At 36.5% G+C, this 23,920-nt stretch overlaps 1 protein-coding gene across 8 annotated transcripts in view; it reads left to right on the forward strand.

Annotated features, from left to right (window-relative positions):
- Window positions 1-55: 55 nt before the first annotated feature.
- Window positions 56-23,920, forward strand: part of SHLD2 (shieldin complex subunit 2) — a 28,737-nt gene continuing 4,872 nt past the window's right edge. For 3 of the 8 annotated variants that reach the window (XR_008840846.1, XM_056495266.1, XM_056495272.1), the window contains exons 1-8: window positions 56-378; window positions 9,443-9,514; window positions 11,014-11,114; window positions 17,696-17,834; window positions 18,880-21,308; window positions 21,862-21,969; window positions 22,660-22,854; window positions 23,709-23,843. Coding sequence is in view for 7 of the 8 variants with exons in the window: in XM_056495266.1 (XP_056351241.1) it covers window positions 19,817-21,308; window positions 21,862-21,969; window positions 22,660-22,854; window positions 23,709-23,843 (1,930 nt within the window). In the remaining variant the exon portion in view is untranslated. The remainder of the gene's footprint in view (window positions 379-9,442; window positions 9,515-11,013; window positions 11,115-17,695; window positions 17,835-18,879; window positions 21,309-21,861; window positions 21,970-22,659; window positions 22,855-23,708; window positions 23,844-23,920) is intronic. The other 5 variants (XM_056495268.1, XM_056495267.1, XM_056495269.1 and 2 more) reach the window with 5 other exon arrangements.

Raw genomic sequence — 23,920 nt, forward strand, 5'->3', positions numbered from 1 at the left:
CCGCGCCTGCGCATTGCGTGCCCGCCGCGCCGCCCCTTCCCGTTCCCTTCCCGTCCGTGAGGCCGGGCCCGCCGCCCGCCCTGCCTGGAGCGCGGCCGGTGTCCCATCGCCCAGGCCGGGCCCTGTGCCCGCTGCGGCCCGTGACAGCCCGGGACTGGAGCCTTCAGTGCCGCCCTTCGGCAGCGTGCGAAACCAGGCCTCTCCTCGGCGCACGTACAGCGCCCCTGAGGGCGTGCTCGCACCCAGCGCCCAGCGCTCACGGGGAAAGGAGCTGTGGGAGAACCCCGCTCTTCCTCCTGTGTTTAAGTGCTGCCCTGCCGAGACGGGACAGAGGCTTCGCTAACATGGCTGCTTTCATAGAACTGTTCAATCACTGAGGTTGGAAAAGACCTTGAGATTTATCTACTTTGTCTGCTCGACTGTTTCTGGGTCTTGGTCCATTCAAGTCCCTTTTTTTATGTAGCTCAAGCAACATCTCTTAAGAATATTACTTTTAGCTTGCTTTCAGAGCATCAGAGAGAGTGTGCTGTACCATTGAACCGGGTTCATTTAGAAGAATTATGTGTCTTGTTAATTTTCTGTCGGTTTGGGCTGCTAATTGGAAAACACAGTAGGGTTTTTTTTTTTCTTTTTAGGTTTGTGGGAGGCCAATGCCCCTAAGCCAGGAATAACCAGGAAGTTGCTTTATCGCTGTGGGAATCTCTAACCACTATGGGCTGTGCTACAAGGCTTGTGGGAAAGCAATTTAACTTTTTGTGTATTTGTCAGCAGGGAGATTAGTCACAGATTGTTTAACTCACATAAACTCTTCAGACAACTGGTGCTCAGTTGTTATCTGCATGTAATGTTGCTCTCTGTCCTAGGAATCTGAAGAAGTTCTCTTAAGGACCACTAATAAGGCTTGTTTTTATCTGTAATGAGGATCGTTTATAATTGCAGTCTAAAGAACAAAGATCCTTGATAGTGAAATGGGAAAAAAAAGCAAGAAAGGGGCTGGTTCTTTGGCCAGTTTGTTCTTTGGATGTTCTCACAGGGCTACAGAAGCAAGCTTACTGATTTGTTTTTCTGTCCATGTTATAGGTGGTTTATGGAAAGCTTCTATTTTGGTGTGAGTTTCCAGTTTACAGAACTGCAGTGTTCTCAATGGTTGTATCAGCTTTGAACTACTACTTGATTTCAGTCATCTGCATGTTCTCATTAGCTAGAGCTCAATTTCTGTACAAGTTCTAAAATTTTGTAAATGCATAGGAAAGAAGGTGGTGAGCAGTATTGTGGCAATTAGTCCTTATCAGGTAATTATTTCCACCTTGTTCTGTAGGTTGGAATATCATTGCTCAAACACAGAGGGTAAATGAAGAACGTGATTAGCCAGTTTGCTCAAGCATGTAGTCTTACATCTTAAGGTTAATATGCTCAACTCCCGTCCTGCTTTCAGCTGTGTTCTCTCTGATTTACGAGCACACTCAGTTATCAGCTGCTTGCAATATCAGGCTGTTTGTAGCTCATGTTTGTGGATGTATTTGAGACTGAGCATGGGACATGACAATGTGAGAACCACGTGGATCTCTCCAGGGGCTCTGTTGCACAGTTGTATTTGAAGCAATGGCAGTACCATACCTACCCTGCTTTCTAAGCAAGACTGGATTTCAGCAAAATATTTAAAAAGCTTGTGTGTTGATGCTGAGAATGACTAAATCAGAATGTTAGATTTCTTAGTCTTTAGATATTGTAAGAGGTAAGATAACTATGGAGTTTTATTTTGCACATATTTATGACTGAAATAACGTGTACAGTTTACAGGCAGTTTATCAAACCCAGGAGGTCTCTACTGTATTTCTGTTTAATTCAAATCTTTTCTGGAGGCAAGAGTTATGACACTATCTGTGTCTCCCATTCCAATAATCTTATGTGCTAAGCAGTGAGCAGTTGAATCAAAATCAGTTTGCCAGAGAAAATTATAAATGGCATGCTTCAGAATGAGGTCTAGCAGGAACTAAAGAATAGAGGAATGAAAGAGGAACTGTATATTCTTTACTGTTATATAGCATGTGGGGTGCCATCAGAAGATTCACATTTGAGTAGCATCAGTAAAAAAAAGTCTCTGGGGTGGATTAAAAGATAATTTTTTGTCTTCAGAACCAGAAGTTTCATTAACTTCATTAATTTCATAGGACTTAGGTCTTAGGACTGCATCTGAAGAGAGAAATAAGTAGAGAAAACTCAATACCTGTGTGGTAGGAACTGTCTGTATGATTTATGGGCTTTGCAGCAGGGTCATTTTCAACTGTGTACATGACAGGTATCAGTTTCTGTTTAAAATCTGCGAAGTTAACTCAGGGAGACAAACAACTTGATTTAATTTCTTCTAAGCTGCTTCTAAAACCTACATAAATTCTAACGGATTGTTTTTATTATAGATAAGAACAATGAACACTGTATTGTGCCTTCTTAAAGCAATCTGTTTTAAGGTGTATATTGGCAATTTCATAGCGGGTGGACTAATTTTTTATGTGTCAGATTTTAAAATTTTATTGAGGAAAGGGGTCTAAGACAAGAATCAAATACTTTCTGCTTTAATCCATTATATTATTTGAATTACTAGCTATTTGGACTGGTGCTGAATTCCCTCAGAAATTACAGTAGCTGTTCCTAGTTTACATCCCAGTCTTCTTACCAGCTGACCAGAGCAGATGAGAAGGAGCAGAGAAGCTGCAAATCAGGGATCCTTCCAGGCTGGGATAACTCTGTGCTTGTCTTCCTGAGCCCTTCAAATCCAGGGTAACCCTGGGGTTGCCTCCTGTGCAGAGTTTGAGCCTCCATTTGATAATGCACTCAGGAGGAAAGTTGATCTGTACAGAGGACCACTTCCTTTCTGTGGTAAACTGGCTTCTGGGAAGACAAATTGATTTTGAAATAAACTGCAGATGGATTTTCAGTTATTTCAGAAAATTTCATTTTAATTTGTGAGCCATACCACATGAATCACTAGATATTTCTTACCCTTTGCTTAAAGAATTGCTTGAGATAAATTCCAAATAAAAATTGAAGCTTGTTGTTTGCCTTTGAATTGCCTATATGAGTATTTATGTTTCCCTTCCTCATTTCACCAGAAATTGAAAAAAAAAGAGCCTCTTTTTCTTGGGCTTAAATGTTATACTGTGCTACTTTATGTAGACCTTGGTAGTGTAACTAAATAGGTGAGAGCTGGGGTTATTTTCGTACCCCGAACTGCTGCAGAAACTGTTCAGCCTCTGAGGCAACAGATCTCTGGACAGTTGCATAATAGTTTCTGGGTGAATAGGGGGATGTGAATCTGATAGCAATGTTAAGTGTAGTACTGTTCACACACCTCTTGGCTAAAATCCTGTGTGTTTGTGTTAAATGGAGATGATGCAGGTGAGCAGCAAGTGTGTAGGACTTCACAGAAATCCTCCTGCGTGGGAACTGCCTGCATATTGTGGGAAAATGTACTAAAATAGTACCAAATAGAAATCTATTTTTTTTCCAGATCTTTAGCTTGAGATGTTCTTGAGTTCATGGGTTTTATTTTCTGCCTTTCCAATGCTTTGAAGTAAAAACTTCATGTCTAATCGGTTTTGGCATAGGATGTGAAAATGGAGATGGCAGTTTCTTTATATGCAGGAGAATGTACCAGCATTCAGTCTTCAGAGTAATGGGGAATAATGTTGGTACATTGTTTGTTCTTTCAAATATGTATTTTGTAATGAAACAAATGTACTACAGATTAAAGAGTCTAAGGAATAATTAATCCATAATCTGATTTTAATTTTAATTCCAAATTTGTGAATAAGTTGTTGTACTCTAAGTGCCCTATTTCTTGATTCCCTTTTTATGCCAAGGAAGGAACCAGGATGTGTGGAACAGTTGTCTGACTTCAGTGTTGCTGGAGGGCTGTCCCTGTGAGATGCAGCACATGAACTAGGTGAATCCCAGAAGATTCCCTTATTTTGTGACTGGCTATATGAGCACTTTTACCAAATGAACGCTTGACTAAAAATCTTCATTTCAGTCATCTCTTTGCAACCAGAGACAAAAGCTTATTAAAAGCCTTTTTACTGATAGCATAAGATACCAATACTGAGATCTAGTGGTTTAGAGCCTTTCCTCTGTAAATAACTTCAGCTGTGTTGAGCTATAGCAGATCTGGAGAGCACACTTGTAGGTTTTCTTTTATTCCTTTTGCTTTGATAAAAAACAACCTGAATTTGGTGGTTTTCCAGGCAGACTGCAGAAGTTAATTTGCAGATGCTGCAAGTTTGAGATGTGTTTTCTGCAATGTTGCAAAATTGGAGAAGACATATTCAGATAATTTCCTGTTGAGATAAAGGCTTTAAACCTTTCAATACTTTGTCTTATTAATGAGATGCTTTGGTACCTGTGGTCTGATTATTTAATGTTTTTATGTATTACTTTACATTAAATTGAAGTTTTTCCTGACAGCCAACTTCAAGTAATAAGCTGCTGTCATTTTCTTCATCTGTAAATAGTAATGTTTTTGCTTGTCTATAGCCCTGTGAAAGTAGGGAGTGAAACTCATAACTGTGCAAGTAAAGTAGGAACTTCTAGGTTTAGCCTAGTAGGGACTACACTGAAGTGAGCCTTGTCTTTTTACTTGAGGCATTGCTACAAAAATAATCTGTAGCAAAATAATATTTAAATTTATTATTTAATCAAATGTAAGATTTCTTTAACGATACCATTCTTATTTCAAAATTCTGGTAATAGATCTATTAGCCCATTATTTAGGATATGAATTTCACAGGATTCCTAATTTGTAAGTGAAGGGTACTTGGGAAAACTCTCAGTAAGTGGTTCAGAGCAGTTTTCTGAGCTTTTAACTTATTAACAATTCTGCTGCAGAAATCAAAATATTGAATACATTCTGATAACTACTTCATCAATAAATATTTTAAATTGCCATGAAAAGTGGTTGTGCTTCTGTTTATTAGCTTTAAAGACCTTCTGTCTCCATCTGTTTATATAGTTGCTGTGCATGATGACTGATGTTGCCAACTGGTTACTTCAGTCTGACAGAGCAGATATAAAAAGCTCTTCATGTATATGGGACCTGATGCCCTTATCTCTTGGTCAGGCACTATATAGATACACAGAAATTCTCAGTGCCATGTTTCGGTGCTGTTACTATCAATATATTGATAATGAGTATTGTCAGATAATCTAACAGATAAATACTAAATATGCTTTTTAATCACACTTATCCCTGTAACACCACTTCTGGTTTTCAGATGGGTAGGACAAAAAGTAACTCTCTCAGGAGGCTGAAGATCTGTCCCAGAGCTTGCTGAAGTCAGTCAGAAATTAATCTGATTTCAGTGACCTTTCCGTCAATGAGACCATTCATGATAGAGGCCTTTGTGGGTCAGTGTGAAGGCTTCTGCTTTCTCAATTCCTGTATGAGTGAGAATTTGTGTAAGCAGCTGATTTGTGTCATTGTGGCATAATCTTTAGCTTTTGATTGGTATTTCCTCCTTTCTAATTTAAAAGCCAAAAGAGAGCATGATATAGTTACCCAATCCTGAAATATTTGTGATTCTCATGTTGCTGTTGTGTTTGAAATCAGCTGATGAAAAAGCCAGTAATGGGAAAGCTGATAGATACACAGGCATAAATCTTCCACAGATGCACTGTGAGCATGGCAGCTTTGTTCTCTTAAATAAGGTTAGGATGAAAAGACAGTACTTTAGTCAGTTTATTTCCAGGAAATTATGTTTTTTAGAAAATTCCTGTCTATTTCAGTGAACATAGCAAATAACAGACAGTAGAAAGTGGTTTGCCAGGAGTGAAATAAGAATTGTTTGAAAGTAACATTTATAATTGAAATTAATCTTTTTTGCAGCTCTTGGTATCCTTGGCTGAAAATTATACCTGAAGTTTTTCCAGCCTAGAATCACAGCATCAGAGGCTGCAAACCAGTTTTTTCTTGGTTTAATACTCAATTGATAATCAGAAGTTGTTGACATAAACGTAGTGCGTGTTGTTTAAATAACAAACATTAAAGCTCTTATGAACTAGAGAATACTAGTCTTCTGTAGTGCTTCTGTTTGCATTTCTATTAGCAAAATCAACTTTAGCCTCTTTCACTTTGGAAGAGTGGTTATGGAAATCAAGATTGTTAAAATATATTTGATTGCTTACATCTTCTGTGAAATATGTTGGTGGGTGAAGCCCACAAAGCATTAAGAATTGTCATTCAAGTTTGTTGGTATAATTGAAATTGGTATTATCAGAAAACTCCAGGAGTTCATTGGCTGGTATTTTTCAACACATTATGGATTTATGGTTATGCTGGGTGTAAAAATGTATATGTGATATCTTTTCTTGGTCATCTTTCACAGACCTCATGATTGTTCATGCCCTCTGGATGTTAAGGTACAGCACAAAATTACTGTTGAATAGCTCATCCCAAAGGTCAGAAAAGGAAATATTTCTGTTTTAATTAAATTGTCCCTTCTTGAGCACACTTGAACAGTTTTTGAAAACACAGTATCAAGTTTTTCTTGATTATTATTTATTGTCTGATCTTGTCAGCATAGGCAAGATGATGTGTTCTGCTTCATCTCTTCTGTTTTTTTGTTTTGAAAGCCATTAGGTTGAAACTAGGCTTATTTTGAAGTACCAGAAAGGTAGGGTCTGTGCATATCATTAGTAAGAGATTTTCAGTTTTCAGAAGGATTATTATATTTTGATCTTCTGACTAAATGAGTTAAAATCACCATGGAATTTGTAGATGCTTATCGTGGTTTCTTTCATCTTATCAGTTTTCACATAAGCCTGGTGTTTTTCTTTAGTTCAGTAAAGGAACACTAAATGACAATCTAAATAATGTGTGCTTTGAGATTGTTCAGCTATAGAGATCAGCTTGCTTGAACAGAGGATGCTTTATGTTCATCTCAGGTTTGAAGGCTACATTATCATTGTGGCATTTACATCAATGTAACATTGGGCTACCTAAGCAGAAATTGAGCTTCCTCCTCATGTGACCAAAACCCCAAAGTAATAGATTAATAGGTGAAGGATGGAATTAGAAGCCACTCTCTTTCACTGTTCTGTTCTCCCTAAATACTTTACCCCTCACCTACATTGAACTCATGGTTGTAGTGAAAGTCCATTAATGTTACTTAGTTTTAGGTGCAATTTAATCCTGTTTATTAGATGGCTAATTCAGTGAAGGTCATGTAAGTTAAAGAAGTTAATGGGCCTGTTAACTAAAAGAAAAAAAGTCTCTTATGTGACGAAACACTCGTCTTTTTTCTCCCACAGTGAGATCTTAAGTCACAGTAGAATATAGGGCACTACCTCAAGACTTAAAGTAATTCTTAACATTTTGAAAACTAAGGCTTGATTGTGTGGGTGTGTTCTGCACAACATAAGGTTCCTTTAAATATTTTATGAGGTCCAGGAACTAAACAAAAAAAAAATAGTTACATCAGATGCCCTGTGTTAACCCTGACTTTGAATCATTTGATTATTTTGTGCTTGTAAACCAGCAACTGAGACCTCAAGTAAGGAATAAAAGCAGAGGAGGACAATAAATTTCATATTGCAGGAAGAAAGAATTGTAGATACAAAAATTATATAAACAGGGATGATGGCTGTTCAAAATCTCAAGAGATAGGATGAAAAGCTGAGGTGAAATGGGTTTTGTATCTTATCAAGAAGGTGAAGGATTGTGCACTGGGGAATGGCAGTGCAATGTTTAAGGTATGAGTATGTAAGATTTAATCAGTGAGTTCTACAATTGGTTCAATTTACCGTGCAAGCAAAAGTAAGTTACTTAACCTTTCATTGCCTCTGTTCCCATGAAAAATCTCGATAATAATTTCTTCCCAACTTCTTAAAAATATGGGGAGAACAAATACTGCTTGGAACTGAGCTAGTTACACAAACTTGAAAGGTCCTCATGTCTAAATGAATATAGGCCAGTAATTATGGAGCATGGACAGTGTGTATTCCTGGAATTTCTAATAAACTTATAGTTTCTTCCCTATCAGACTTGATTTTCTTCAAGAAATATAGGAAAGTCTTAGATTATTTTTCAAAGTGATAAGTAAAATACTTCCTACTTTGAATGTTTATCCTTTTTCAGAGCATATTCAATTTACTCATTCCTAGGAACACAAATAGTGAGGTCTAATGGAACTGCAGTTCATTCAGTTTTATGTTGGAGATGATGAAAAATAGAAATTATGTAGGCTTTTGCAGGTTCTATTGGATTAAAAGAATCCATAGAAATGAATGATAGAGGAATGAGCAGAATTTCTCTTGGAATAACAAGTACTATCCATAGCTACTTTAATGAGTTGGTCTGGATAAAAGGAATGGTTGTCAAATACATTGCATGTATGTTTTGCCAGCAGATTTTATATCAGTTATTTTCATACTGTATGCTTGATATGTCTGAAAAGTAAGTCTGTCTTTCAGCAAATCTTCATCCAGCAAATTGGATGATGGCAGGTGAAGAGAAGGTAGTATAATTTGACCTGTGACTATATTTGGATAGAAAAAATTCTGAAATGCCAAGTAAATGCCAGGTGGAATTACTCAACAAGCAAAGAAAATAAATGTGGGGTTGGCATTAGTTCTTTGGGAATATGCCAGTGTAGATATGATTGTGCTTTTTTCTGCTGAGAATGTCAGATCAACTTGTTTAAAGCAGTGTAGTTTCTTGAACTTAGACTTGTTTGTTTCTTTCTGTTTTCCCACCCTAGATCATAAAAGAGCATGAAATTGAGATAAGATGGAGGAAGATGACTTTATTAGCTCTGTAACTGCATGGATTGCTAATTTTAAGTGGCCTGTTGGGAATACAGACTTTGCAGCTGAGCTGTTCCCTGGCCTTGCTGTGCCCAGCAATGGAACCCCAGGAGGCAGAGCTCTGACTTCTCAGGGTGTGAGGCTTTCATTCCTGCTGTAACCCCAAACTCCTCATTGCATCAGTGCTTGTGAAGCAGTACTAATCCTAATGATCAGTGGCAAACTTTCTGCCAGTTGTTCTGCTCTTCACATCTAGTCTCTGAGCTGAGACATCACTATTTAATTTTTAGAATAATAGGATAGAGCTGCTCTTGAAGTATCATGAGTACTCTTATTAAAATGTGAAGCAAGGTGGCAAATTTCTGTCATGGAGCCTGGAACTAAATAGGAAAACCAATGTAACGTGGAAAATCCTAGATAACTTTTACTTTGGAAGAGCTTCAGTCCCCACTAAACTGTATTTTGATTTATATAAGATGAGCTATTGAAAATTTGAGAGGTTAGGGTTTGACCTATTTGGCTTAACTTTCCCCACACCTTTCTAAAATACTGATGTTGGCCACAAGAGTGAAATTTTCTTTTTTTGAAAGATAAATGTGAGTCGACATTTTTTAAAGAGCTTTCATTTTTTTTTATATATTTATAGTCTTAAAAAGCTGGGTTCTGTTTGGAGAGGAAAAACTTTGCACAGCACCACCGTTCTATCCAGCAGTACAGTGTAAGTGGCTTTGCAATGCTCAGTAGTGGAGAATGATGCTGATGGACAGCTTCCTTCTTCATGTTTGCATGCTCCAAGGAAAGCTGAGATACCCACCAAACAGTTTGTCACTTCAGAGCTGCCTGGAGAAGGGAACTGCATAGAATAGCTTCCAGGATCAGAACTTTAAACTTTCCTGGATATAAAATGTAACACAATTTTTTAAACACTCTGTTTCCCAAGTTAAAGGGATAAGCATAGGCAAAGGGACTTGACAGCTGGTTCCCATTTGGGAGTGGAATCTCAACTTCCTTGAGAGCTGGTAGAGTAAAACTTACTTGTTTGCCATATGGAGAAAGAATCATGATGAACGTCATAATGTATGAAGGAATTAAAAACTACACAGTATCATTGCACAGTTCTTAATTCTTATTATGTTACCACTTTCTTCTTCTATATTTGCCTTTTTTCATGAGGAATGCAATTTGAGTGGACGTTGTTTTGGATGTTTGTTTTTTTTCAGCTTCATCGAATCAAATTCTTGCACTTGTTCATTTTGTGAAACTTTCCATCCATACCCATCACTTACTAATTTTTTTCACACTGTGATCAGACTGTTCAGTTTTCTGCATGGTTTTTCTGTTGGGAGCTGAAGTTCATAGTATGTTGTTTGTGTATTGTAATTTCATAAAGTTCCTTTTGATAGAAGTATGTTACTATTTTGATTCTCACTTGTCTCTGAATACCTTGTATTTACTGAATGCATACTGTCTTTATTTTTAAAAAGATACCTTCAATTATTTTTTAATCTGGTTTCCATCATATAAACTAAATCTCCCTTTGCTGCTTTTTAGATTTATGCTGACAAATATGATGTCTTAGTGGTTTAGCTTTATGTATTTTATCTCAAAGTTTTCTTCTGCTCCAATGTTTCATAATGGTTAACATGAGATGTTGCCATGCCTCATTTAATGTTTTTTATGAGCACATGGCTCCTAAAGTGCCACTCATTCAGATGGTATGTTAGTTTTACCTGCAAGGTAAAGTTTTTATATAAAATATAATGTTAATATAGGTGTAGTTCTTGAAATGCAATGTCAGGTAACTCAGAACATTAGCCAAGACAGAACAAACTGTACTGCTTTCTGAATTCCTGTCTCTCTGGTCTGTTGTAAAGGTTACTAATCTCCAGAGAAAGATAATGGATCACATGTTTAGTATAATAGCTTTTTGGATTTTCTGCTTTATCTGCTAATTTTAAAACATTTTAAAGTAAGCTCATATAAACAGGTTTAATGTGAAATTTATTGGAAGGGAAACCAATATGTATTTACTCATTTCCTGTCATATGCTTAATACTACCAATAGATGTTTTTATTTCATGTGCTTCCTTACACAAGCAAGTTAAACCTGGAGTTACTCAAATCATTAGCTGAATACAAAGAGTACTTTGATACGGAATGGATTGCAAATTTCTTGTGTTTCTTCACCTCTGTTTTTCCTCTTCCATGTTTTTACAGAATGTAAAATTCAGGTGGTTGGGTATGGCACTAAAGCACCAGGAGTCACACAGAGCAGTAACTGTCTTTCTGTAGATGATGTCACTTGACATGGAATAAGGGTGGGCTATGAAACACTCTTCAGAGCTACTTCAGTACCAAACTCATTTGTGTGTTGCGGCAATTAAACAGAGCACTTGTTAAAAGGATAGATTTCTAATGTTGGCACTGCTGCTTCTGTTCTATGTGAAAACTTCCTGCTAGTGTTTTTTGAAATATGTTTTGAAGACTGTTGTGATTTTGGCTTTGTATAGCAGCTCACATGGTGTTCTGGATAAAGAATATGCTAATATGCTAGTAGCCAATATTGACCTGGTATACGTCAGTCCTATTGTTTCTATTCTACTGAAAAACAAGTTTAGAACTTGCAACACCTGGCAGACAGAAAAAAAAATTGCATCTGCAAACAGGATTACAGTTCCAGTACACAAGGTGTTAAACTATGAGGTGACCATTTCTTTAATTTCTACTTTTTCTGTGTTATGTGCAGAAAGAAGCAATTTATAGTTTTACTTCAGATTGGAGCAACTTCTGCATGAAGACAAATGAATAAATAGATAACTCTCTTTAGTTTTCATCCTTAACTCTTCATATTTCAGGAGCTTTGGAAGTTAAACAACTTAAAATTTCAGGAGCAGGACTATGTAGTACTGCAAGTAATAAAAATATTTAGAAAAGTTGCTGAATCAAAGGCAGCTGAGTGAAGGTACACAGTAATAATAGCACAGTACAGATAATAATTGAGGTATTGCCTCGAATGGAAAGAGTGAAGAAAATTATATGCTTTAATTGAGAACAGAGGTACAAGAAGGTTTTTATCAGTGGTTATGCTACTGTGCCCTGCTGCTACACACTGACTTGGAACAGTAGAGGGAGACTCAGGATGACTCGTTACATCATACCTTGAGTTTTTTGATTTTGCCTGAGGTGTTTTCAGACAGCTGAATTACCACAGAAAAGGATACAGGCCAAATCAGTGTTTTTGGCATTTAATTAGTACACTTCATTCACATTTTGTTCAATTGTGGTGATTTCCTTTAACGATTTGGGGCACAATAGGATAGAAATTATGATCGACAATTTTTTGAAGTATAATCAGTCAAATTATTTAATTTATAGTCAAATATCAATAAATAGTCAAAGTGCATTGCTGAGAGAAAAACCACCTCTTTGAAATAAGGAAATTTGCATCTAAAAGGCACCTTTGGCTCAGTCAGCTATGTTGGTAGTTACTCAGTGTCACCTGTTCTCTGTTAAAGCTTAACCAGTTTGCTAAACTGACATCCATCTAAACCACTGAAATGTAAAGGCTTATATATTAAAAAGCTAATGCTGATTTTCTCTATTTATCATATCCTAATTTTTTCATAAGTAAATGTGAAAAGACTTGAAAACTTTGTTTCCAGAAGATTAACTGTAGTTCTGCCTCACTCAAAATATTCTAATTTTTTTGTCTTGGTTTCCTGCAGTGCTCTAGTAAATTAACAACTTTACTACTTAGCTGGAATAGCTATGAAAGAGTGACGTTCATGCAGTTCTGCTAAGAAGTTGGTAGGTGTGTTCCCTCTGTGGTCACAGCAAGGAGCAAGTGTGGGCAGTGAACCATCAGTGATCTTTGTAACGCTGTTCACCAGTGTACAGAGACAGTTTGGCCCAAGTCTGAAGGTTATGTTTCCTTAAGGGGGCTTTATCTCTTAAAAAATCTTAAACCTCAACTTGTAGATAGAACAGCAAATCCTTTTCACTTACAGCTGAGGTGTATTCCTGGGGTGTGTGCAAAATGGAGATATTAAAATAATCTTGAAAATCCTTTGCCTTTTCAAGAACTGAAATTCTAGATTTGGACATAAAAGTCAGTATTGTCACGTAGTTAGCATCTCTCAAGAGGTTTGTTTAAATTGCAATGCTTACATCCAAAGCATGTCTTTGAACTTTTGAGACTCTGGATCTGTAGAATCTTGTAAAGCCAGTTTTCCTGAGATTTGAAAGTACTGAGATCAGCTGTTGATGGGATTGGATTGTCTGTTCCTTTGAACCTCACAGAAATACACTAATACCACCACAGAAAGGATGTAGTTGCACACTAGAGGAACAGATAAAATGTGCACAATGTGGCTTGGGGTGGGGAGGGAATAGTGCCATAGGTTCAGTGCTGACAAGAAGTACTTGTTGCCATTTATGTTTGCAGGAAGGTTAAATGTTTGCTCTTCTGGAGGGATCCTGTATAAACAGTGATGAAGTAAATGAAGTCATGATGGAGCTGTTAGTCTAAAGGTGTCTTGTGGGCTTGTTTGCCCACTGGCTTCCTTGTATAGCTTGTAGTTTTGAACAGCCCTGGAAAATGACTTGATCTAGTGATGACTTGTGTGCTCCAATATGACTTCTTGGAGTGAGTGTTTATTGGTGACAAATGAGAAGTATCCCACTTGTCTTAAAGGCAAGAGGAAGTACAGCTTCTGTTAAGGTCTATTGCTGATATAACCACTTATGGTGGAGAGTGAAAGATGTTTTCCTGGCACCTAGTAGATTACTTTACATGGTAAATGTTAAGAATTTTACCTTTTCAAAATCCTGTGACCCCCAGTACAAAAGGATAGTCTTGGCTGTTGTCCAAAAAAGTGACAATATCCCATTTTTGACTATGAATATGCAATCAGCATCCAGGTTTTCAGTTTAAAGCTTCATCTTTTTTGAGTAAGGCTTCTGTAAAGGTGAGACAATAATATTGGTGGCTTTGTATTTTAAATATTTCTTATGTATATATATTTATCTTCTGGTCCTAATAAATCTACTGGCAATTAATCTGATGGAAATCAGATATTATGATGTTTCTTTGACCAGTTACCTTGCTTTCATCTTAGGTCCTGTATTGTTTTATCCACCTCTTTATCAAGTTTCAGTCCCAATATGGATTTTCATTTGTAATGATACTTGTGGAAAACTTTCTGCAAACTAAATAGCTTTTCTGAAAAAAAACCACAATGATGTCATTCTAATATTTTGAGGTATTAATATGCTAAAATATATGGAAAAATATCTTCTCTTGACAGAAGGTATAGCTATTTAGTTGTTTAAATAGTTCTCAAAAACAAGGGTTTGAGGAATGAGTGTTCTTCAACAAAACGTGCATGGCACATTTGTGTATCTTTGACCTTTTACCTTTATCTTTCTTTTCTACTCAAAAGGTCAGTGTTCTCTAGAACTTTTAACTTCTTTTGTTTGTAGCAGTCACTGGATGCTTATATCTCCTTTATTATATGTTTCTGTGTATTGCAAAACAAAAATCAATAAATAGCATTTACTTAAGGGGCCATCCCAAAAGACACGAAGGCAGTGAGGAAAAAATTATCAAGTTAATCACAAAAGCCTACTACCTTTACTCCAATTTTCAAACACAATGAAGGCTGTCTCAGTGGCTGAATTGAAACTGTATTAATCAGTGTTCAGGTTTTTGCATCATTTGGTTCCAAAAAATAATAATGGTAAAATAAAATGGCTGATGCAACTGCTCAGTAGATGCCTTTATAAGATCCAAGCTTGTATTTATAGAGGAAATGTCTTTGTTTGTGATCCAGCGAAATATTTTCCTTCTAGAGCCCAACTTTAGAAACTGCAGGCCCTGCAGGCAAGTAGGTACACATTAAATAGCAATAGCAATTCCATTTGATTGCTTGCCACCTTTTGGTATTTTAATAGTTCAGTAATAGTTATGAAGAACAACTTGCCTCTTCTTACTCAGTATTTTGATTTAGCATTTTTTACAGTGTCAGGCTAGGGAACTGGTTAGAACACTGATTTCTAGTTTAAATAATTTCCCTGCTGCTCCAAGAGTATTTAGGAAGTTTTCTATTGTGATACCTAAACCATAAGTGTTCCATATTCTAAAGATCATCTTGTTACTGAAAGTGCTCCAAATAAGAAAAAAAAAAAAAGGATGCCTCATGTTTTATGGCTATGTATTGCTGAATACAGGTTTTATGTACTTGTAAACCAGCTGTACCTATCTTGAGTTCAAATGGTTCAATTGTAGTCCTCTGGTAATAGCTACTGAGAGGAACTAAATACTGCATGGATTAATATTGCTGCCATTTTACTTCAGTAGTAAGTACTAATAGAAGTTCTTTTATGGCCAGTAATAACCTAAGTACCTCTTTTAGAAGTAACTTTATACTGATTACAGATACTGCTGTAGGCAAATGGTGGCTTGTGATTTTCATCAATTTTGAAATCAACTAGCAGGGTTCTTGCTGTACCACAGGTCTGGTTGACAGCAGCCTCTGTGCACAGTATTCCACGTGCTGACACAGTGTTATGTGAGCCAAATAACCATCTTGGTGTGAAATTGCATTTGGTTAAACAGGTCAGTTATGGACAGGACTACAGTCTTTGCCTGGAACTTTGTATTAGAATTCAGATAAAAAGTATTTGTAACAATCACCAAACAAGGGATGACAGAAGTATTCATTTCCCCAGTTAGCCATGTGTATGTACATCTATGTTCTCCCACATCCGTGTTCCCTTGACTTCTTGTTAGGTCCCGCCAGCCTTGGCTAATTCAATCCACGTAAATCTCCTTGAGCTGCCATTCACTTAGACATATAATCTTCTAAGCCCACATGATACATTTCTCACTCTTACATAGAGTAAGTTTGCATCAGCTACAAGTTTCTTAGCTTGATTTCTTCTCAGTTTTTGTTTTCCATTGTGTTCCTCTTTATATGTGTTTGGACCAAGCTTATTGATTTAGTAGATGGATGCTGTCGCTGGTGTATTGATTCACTTGCAGTGTCAGCAGGAGTTGTTGGCAGAAGGATCACCCTTCTTTTGCTTGCATAAGTTATGACCAAACGTGGAATGTGTTCATCACTTCATCCCAGAGTTGTTTCAGTTTCTAAGTATATGAAACTGTTACTATACTGCTTGCTGTTTCTTCTTGCAAAGTTAACCTACAGCTGCAGTACCTGGCTTTTTAAAAAGATCACGTTGAACTTTGGAGGGAGATTTGGGCAGCATGTGAAAATGCCAGAAGAGTTTCCTGTGATTTAGTCAGATTTCTGCATCAAGAAGTTTTTCTGGTTTTCCTTTGGTTGGCAACTCAGGTTGAATTGTTGAAAAAAGAAAAGCCCAGGCAACCAACCTTCCAGCTTGAATTTAACTGAAACGAAATACTCTGTAGATGGCTATGAATAATTCAGTTTCCTCCATTGTAAGGTAGATTAATCAGTCCTTTAAATTTTTATGCTACGTGTAGGAGGAGTATAAAGTCCGGTAAGCGAATAAGAGAGGATAAACTTGATGATAGAAGTTAAAATTTAGGATTTAAGGAATATCCTACTTTATGTTATTACTTTCTGGGCCAGCTTTTCAGCATGTAAAGGACAGTATAATGGTTTTTTGCATGTTTTTAGGGATCAAGTCATTAACCACATACTATTTAGGATGCTCATCATCAAACTGCAGCAAATCAAAGTAGTAAATTAAAAGAATACAATGTTTATCTCCTAAAATTTTAGTGTTTCTAGAGGGGAAGTACACTTTTGCATTATATTGATGTAGTCCTTTGTCTTCTGATGCATTACTGTATTTTATTTCTGTAATTTTATTTGTAGCTTGAAACTTTGTAGTGTGTAACAGACATAAACTCTTAGCTGGAGGTTGAATTAGTGTGGTTTACTTTTAGTATACAGGGCTTAAGTAAAGACTTGATGAGACTATTTGGATCCAACTTCTCAAAACAGAGATTTAGGCATGTGGCTACCATGTATATTCAGGAATGATAGAAAGTTGAAGCTGTGTCACCCTCTTAAATTACCTTGGTGTAATGCTTGATGATTATCATGGTGAGTGAATACTATTACTGAGTAGAAAAATATGGAAGACAGTGAGTATTTCTAGCAGATTTTGAGGGTTCTTTAAGGTCATGTATGTAGCAACAGAACATTTCCAGAGTAACTATGGGAAGAGGATTTTTAAAGCTATTTTTCATTTTGTTCCATGCGCAGCAAATCACTAGAGATTAACAATTTGTTAGTGACAGTTCATTTTAAAAATTGAGGATTCCTGTTTTACTGTTTAGATTGGAGGAAATATGCTATGTAGCATAATATATTTCTTTATATTAAACTTCAGTTGCAGTGTCTTGCAAATGTAAAATTTGCTGATGTAGTTACTGTTTTTTAATAGATCATTGACCCGTCAATCAGACTCTGACCATTTCAGAGATAAAAAGCTTGGTTTTCATTGGCTCTTAGGAATAGAGCACCTTTCCACAAATTAGGAAATGGTGTAATAATTAACAGGTATAATGGATATGTGCATTCAGGTTTCAGTTGTGTCTTTGAGTTTTAGCTCCTGTTATCTTTGGTATTGTTAGTTAACCCACTGTCTGCCCACAGATCATTTACCTACAGTATAAAATGGATTGGTTTTGTGGCAGTAGAATTTTAATAAAATGATAATTTTTTTCTCACGTTTTAAAATCTGTAATGAATTGTTCTTTCAGACTTTTATTTATAACAAGGTGCAGAACTTCACTAACAAAACTCATTAAGTGAGTAATAATTCTGTTCTAAAGCAGCAAAGCAAAGTTTTGCATACAGAGAATTTTGGTAAACTTTAATTCTTTTTTCTTTCTGATTTACAGACTTAAATTATTTTAGTTATTGATGGTTCCTAGTACAGGAAGGAGTTTGACATCTTTGACCCAAAAAGTCACTTGGAAATTGCCGAAGCAAGCCATTTAGTAGTGGAATCAGAAAGTCGGCAGACTTACCATTACTAAGGTAATTTATGTTTTGAAAATGAAAACTGTATTTTAATTGCAAACATTGGTTAAATAGCATCAAGATTAAATTTCTTTGGTATGATCATAGATTCATAGAACAGCTTGGTTTGAAAAGGTTCTCAAAAATCAAGTTCCAAACCCTCTGCCGTGGACATGCTTCAGTAGACCAGGTTGCTCAGGGCCCTATCCAACGTTGAATGTACTGGTACTGCAAAATGTGAATCAGGAAAGCAAATCCTAAGTTTAGAGAAATTACAGAAGTGGAAAGTTAAGGAAAACTTTCTGAATTTTTGTGTAACTTATAAACCTTTAAGCATGTCGAAAAGCAAAGGAAAAGTGATACTTAAAATGAGGGGCAGATAAATTACTATATAACTGGACATTTACAAAGTTATCATTTTAATTGATAGTAACATTTTCTATTTGTCACAGATCTGTTACTGAGCTTTTTACATCATGTATTAGGTAGCCTTTTATCTATAAAACTTATTAACATGATTTCCTTAGGGACTTGACCTCACTATTACTTTGCTTTGTCTTTCTCTTACCTGATCCACTACTTTAGCATTGACTGTAAATTCTGTTCTTCTGGTTATTTGCATATTACCATTCTTTATATGCTTTCACAGCTTTGGGGATTGTCCTTTAAAAGTTTGCATTTTCTGGGACTAAATTTAAATGTGCAGCTGAAGAAGTTTGGACACTCCAAACTTTAAGTGGTATTTTAAGTGGTATTAATTTTGTTACGAGCATGAAAGTGAGCGATACCAGTCACTACGTTTTGGTTTTCCTTGTATTTTGCCCTATCTAATTTTAGTGATGGTACATTACTTTTCCAGTGACAGCAGTGATACCCCAGAGATCAGTATTCTGGGATGTTTATGGTTTTTCCATGTAACAGCGAGCCTTATGAATGTGCAGATTTATTGACCCCTAGTGGGCTTGTTAGGAAAATGGTTGGTAATTTAATTAGTGCTAAATGAAAAATTTGTATATCTTTCAGTACTGCATTTGTTTCAATGGCCTTTTCCTTCTATTTACAGCTGGATTAGCTCTCGGATTTTTTCTGCTGTTCTCTACATCTGCAGAATTGCCTATGGAAGCAACTTTTATTAGCAACAGCACTCCCAAAACAAGTAGTTGTAATCAGCATTTTAACAAATAGTTATAGCCATTTCTTCATATTTTAAAATTATAATTACACAGCAGAAATTTTAAAAAATAAAAGGTCTTCATTTGATATGCTGTGTAAGTGGGCTTAATTTTAATTAGCTCGGAAAGCTAGTACTTTCTTAAGTAGTTTGATTCTACATAAAAGATTGAAGCAAATCCTAAATCACCTACTCAAGCTTTACTGATCTCTTAGTGGTTTTTAAATAATTGTAATTTATCAGTAATAGCCTGAAACAGTAGCTTCATGCCAAAACAGCATGTAAAATATGCATTTCTAGCAAACTTTAATTTTAAATAGCTGTACTGTTTTAATCATTTAGTTGATTAAATTTGTAATTTTCTGGGAGATGAAATGACCTCCTAACCATGCTGTGAGGATTTCTTACATTTATTTCAGATGAGTTAAAATCAAATGAAGTCACATTTGACTGTTTAATTAGCAATAATAAATGAAGACAAATAGGTCAATAATTTAACTTAATTCTAACTTCACTATAATGTGTTTCCATGAATCAGAAACTAGGTGTTGCTGTAAATTTATTTTTCTATGCAAGTTTGACACAAATAAGTGTTAAATATTTCTAAAATAAATTCCATTTTTTAGATTTTGTTTGTCTATTTTTATAGGCTTTAAGTAGTCAAGTAGTGTTTGAATCAGTTAAACTAGGAAATACTCACATGAATTTTAGGTGTTTTTAAAATTGCAAAGAAAAAGTAAAATCTTTTTTTTTTGCATTTGCTAGTATTTATTATTGTGCTCATTGCATAAACCACATAATTTTAAGTCAAACTTACACAGCAGTCAAAATGTCAAAAAGACCTCAAATTCATATTTTTGTGGGAGCACCCAGTATTCCGAGTGCACTGCAGGGGTTAGAGCAAAGCAGTTCAGCCCCTGCTGGTGAGAAATGGAGAGAGCTGCACTGTTGGTGTGATACCCGTGGGTTTGTTTCTGCAGAGGTCCAGGGTGCTGCTGCCCCCTCAGTACCCCAGGCACAAAGCTCCACACTCACACGAGTCCCTGCAAGTGGGGACAGTGCTCAGCAGGGCAGCTTCAAAGAAAAAGAAGGAAAGTCTCCTGCCCCTGTGACACTAACTTGTACCAGCAAAAAGAGCACAAGTTTAACTTGCCCTGATTGTCAAGTGTCCAAAGATAGATTAACACCTGCACAGGTAAATCAGGCTGCAGATCAACACCTGCCTCAGAGCTGTGCAGAATCAGCTGGACAAGAGAAACCATTATGTGCCTGCTGCCCAGAGCTCACTGAGAGAAAAGCCAGTCCTTTGGAAGTCAACAGCTCTGACATTTCTGCTTTGGTTGCCAGTACTGAGCGGGTCAGCATCCATGTGCAGTCTGTGGGACTTCAGGCAGGTCTCACAAGTGAGCACCATGAACATCCGAGTCAGTATTTGGATGTGTTTTTCCAAAAAAGTCAGGAGTCCAAACCAAAAGAACCAAATGACTGTGCAGACTTTGCAGTGTCAGCAGACACTGAATTTCGTACTGTAGTGACTTCAAGTCAGGTGGCTGTTTTTGCACAGAATGAGATGCAAGAAATAACTGTAAAACTACCAGAAAGAGAAGGAGGCAAAAAAGCTGAAGAACAACAGTATTATCACTTACAATGTGATTCTGGTGTTGGAACATGTACTACTAATGTGACTGAAAGTGAATATCAGGAAGAGAATGCAAGTTCTCTTGAACTTTTCAGTTCTGAGGATGATGGAGAAAATGTTTGGATTAATGCTACCAAACAGGAAGAAAGTGCTCAGGAAAATGCAGAAAATTTTCAAGAACTTGATGTTCCTGCTGAGCAATTTGTAAATGAAATCCATATTGAGCCATTGAGCTCTGGAGTACTGTGCTCTCAAGGGAACTGTTCTCACAAGAACTCTTCTAAAAGACCCCGCAAGTATGAAGATTCCTTTCATCTTTTTCACTCAGCATTTAAAAGACAGCTGAAATCCAAGAGAGCTAAACTGAATTCTTCTCCTCCTGGTTCTGGGGTGAGAGTGGATCCAGACAGGATGACAGAGTTCAAGAAACTCCAAAAGAAACTATCACTACTTAAGAATTGCTGCAGCAAAGATCAAAAGTACAATATTTTGGTCACAGCTGTACATCCTTGTCATATCAAAGAAATACAGTCGAAGACTAAACCAAAATCTTTGGGTAAAATTCCTGTAGCAACAATTGTTGTTATTGACCAGTCAGAAATTGAGAGAAAGGTGGTGCTGTGGCGTGGTGCTGCATTTTGGTCCCTCACTGTGTTTCCTGGGGATATTGTGCTGCTTACAGGTGAGCTTTTGTTTGCCTTTTAAAAATATGGATCTTTAAAATGCCTAAAAATTATACTAAAATGCCTAAAATTCTACTTTAAAATAAAGTAGAAGAATGTAACAAGTAATTTGGAACTATGGCTAAGCATTTGTAAGTTTCTTACTTATATAATTTGAGTTCTTAGTCATCTTGTCAGTGGAACATTATCTATTCTGTGGAAGTTTGCCCTCAGACTCAGCCATGGGGTGTCAGGGGTATTCTGTAAGGTGTCATTGTTTTAAAACAGTTTTTCCTGAAAAGTACAAGTCCTACTACAGACCAGACCTAAGCAGTGTGTGCTAGGAGGCTAATGAATTTAAGAATTACATCAAACTAATGAGAAAATTTTATTAACTCATTGTAAATGGTGTTGGTAGATTAAAAAAAAAAAATCACTGTCTTTCCAAGTGATTTCTTTCAAACCCTGTGTCTTGCACATCTGTATATAAGATGGTTATATAGTCAAGAAAAAGATTATACACTTCAGTATTGTTGACACATGAGTTGATAAGGTTGCTTTTTTTTCTTGCAGATATAACAATGTATGAGAATCCTTGGTGTGGAGAGGTCATGCTTCAGTCTACATTTACCAGTCAGTTACTGAATCTGGGGAACTGCTCAGCTCTCAATCCACAAGAATGTAAGATTGTAGTGCTAAGTTGCCATGAAAATCACAGTAAAAGAGCTGTTTCAAGTACTAAATTGGCAATGCCTCACACATGGGATAAAATGGAAATGTGTGCAAGGTACAAAAGGTATGAGCACAAGATGTGGACATGATATCAGATAGGCATGTGGAGATCATGGTAAAGTTTGGTGGCTACCACTCTGAATTCTAAAAAAAAAAAAAAGTTTATTTTAGGAAAGAACAGTTATCCCAGGGCCTGGCCATGTGATATCTGAGATTTCAAGAGGATTAAATTTTTTGCAAAGGGAGTAAGTAGATCCATTCAGGGAAAGTGATTAATTGCAGGCCATGGAGAATTGGAGATTGAGGGGGAAAATACTGTGGAAGTATCACCATTGTTCTTACTGTCATTGTGATGTCTACTATTGTGATGCCAACTTTTTAGGCAGATTCTGAGGTCAGTGATCAAGAACAGCTTTCTTCTTACCAAGCTATGATACAAGAATTTTTGAGTGTATTTTAAAGTACTGCACCCTGAAGTACAGTTTAATTTCAGATAAAGTGTTATATATCTCAGGAATTTTTTACCTTAAAATTGTTCTTAAACGGTTTTAATTTTGTCAGTGTAAAAATGTTGAGTCATAAGTTTTATACTTTTAAATGTAGAAGACAATGTGTGACTTTGTCTTTTTTCCACGTAAGTTTATCCTCTAGTGGATGGTGATGTTCTCAATGGCTTATTGGCATACATATCATCAGAATTTCCACACTTCAGAGACATTCCACAAAGACAAGTTCAGAGACTGGATGATGTTCAATATGTGCAGCTAGATCAGCTCCAGCCAAATACTTTGGTGCACTCAGTTCTGAAAATTATCAATATTTCTGTGTTAACAGGTAAGTTCATGCACTGGACTTCAACTTCTGCAATAGGTGGAGCTTAAATAGTAATTTTGCAAGGCAGAATGTTTCTCACTGCTTGACTTAAAGCTTTGCACAAAGATTTGATCACATTGCACTATAATCTTTAATTAGTAAGATATAAATTCCTACCCACATCATCAATATCATGTTTATTAGTTTTAAATGCAGAATTTTGAAGATAGAAATCTTCATAATTTGCTCTAGTAAATCTTGGAACTAGATATTAGTTAGATATTTTATCCAGGTGTTCTTGTTCAAAACTTATTTATAAAAAATGCTGTAGTTTTAGTGTGGAACCAAACCAACTGTGCAGTGTCCTGGATAAGAGTGGTATAGAGATGTTAACTGTTGCAGTTTGTGTGTAGTAAGTTTTTGTGTTCCTTTTACATGGCTGTAATTTTCTTTTATGTGAAAACTTCTAGAGAAATGTTTCTTCAACTGTCTTCTGCAGAAGTTATGGGAACTTCCATTTACAACAGTTGCTCAGAGATTGAGTCCAATTTCTTTCTACTCAATACTCAGGATGAATGGGAGCTGAAAGATGCTCAGATACCCTCTTCTTCAAAGGGAGTTGTCCAATTACTGAGTACTTAGATGGATAAAAGTAAATTAATATACTTTATGCACTCCCTCAAACTAGATTCCTGTTGCAGAAAAAAATCAGATTATTTCCTGTCCAGAAGAAATTGTAGGTGTATTCTTCTTTGCTTTTAATTGTGGCATAAAATGTGATAACACCATGATTTCACCCTAGTACTGAAGCATGTGGGGTTTGTGTGCTTATATACTTCTTACTGTAAAAGTAATGTAATTTCAATTCCTTTCAGAATCTGTGTACAGCTACAAAGGTGGCAGCCAAAGAAAAATTATTCTAACAGTAGAACAGAACAGAGATCAACACTATAGGATGGTTCTGTGGGGAGCAGGGGCTGCCTGGTGCCCCCAGCTTCAGAGGAAAAAAGGTAAGGTCCTTGTACCTATTGGTAGGTGTAAAAGGATTTTTGTGATGCAGTTGGTGCCTTTTAAGTGTTCAGCTGGT

Source organism: Oenanthe melanoleuca, chromosome 6, assembly GCF_029582105.1.
Source record: "Oenanthe melanoleuca isolate GR-GAL-2019-014 chromosome 6, OMel1.0, whole genome shotgun sequence".
Classification (NCBI taxonomy): domain Eukaryota; kingdom Metazoa; phylum Chordata; class Aves; order Passeriformes; family Muscicapidae; genus Oenanthe; species Oenanthe melanoleuca.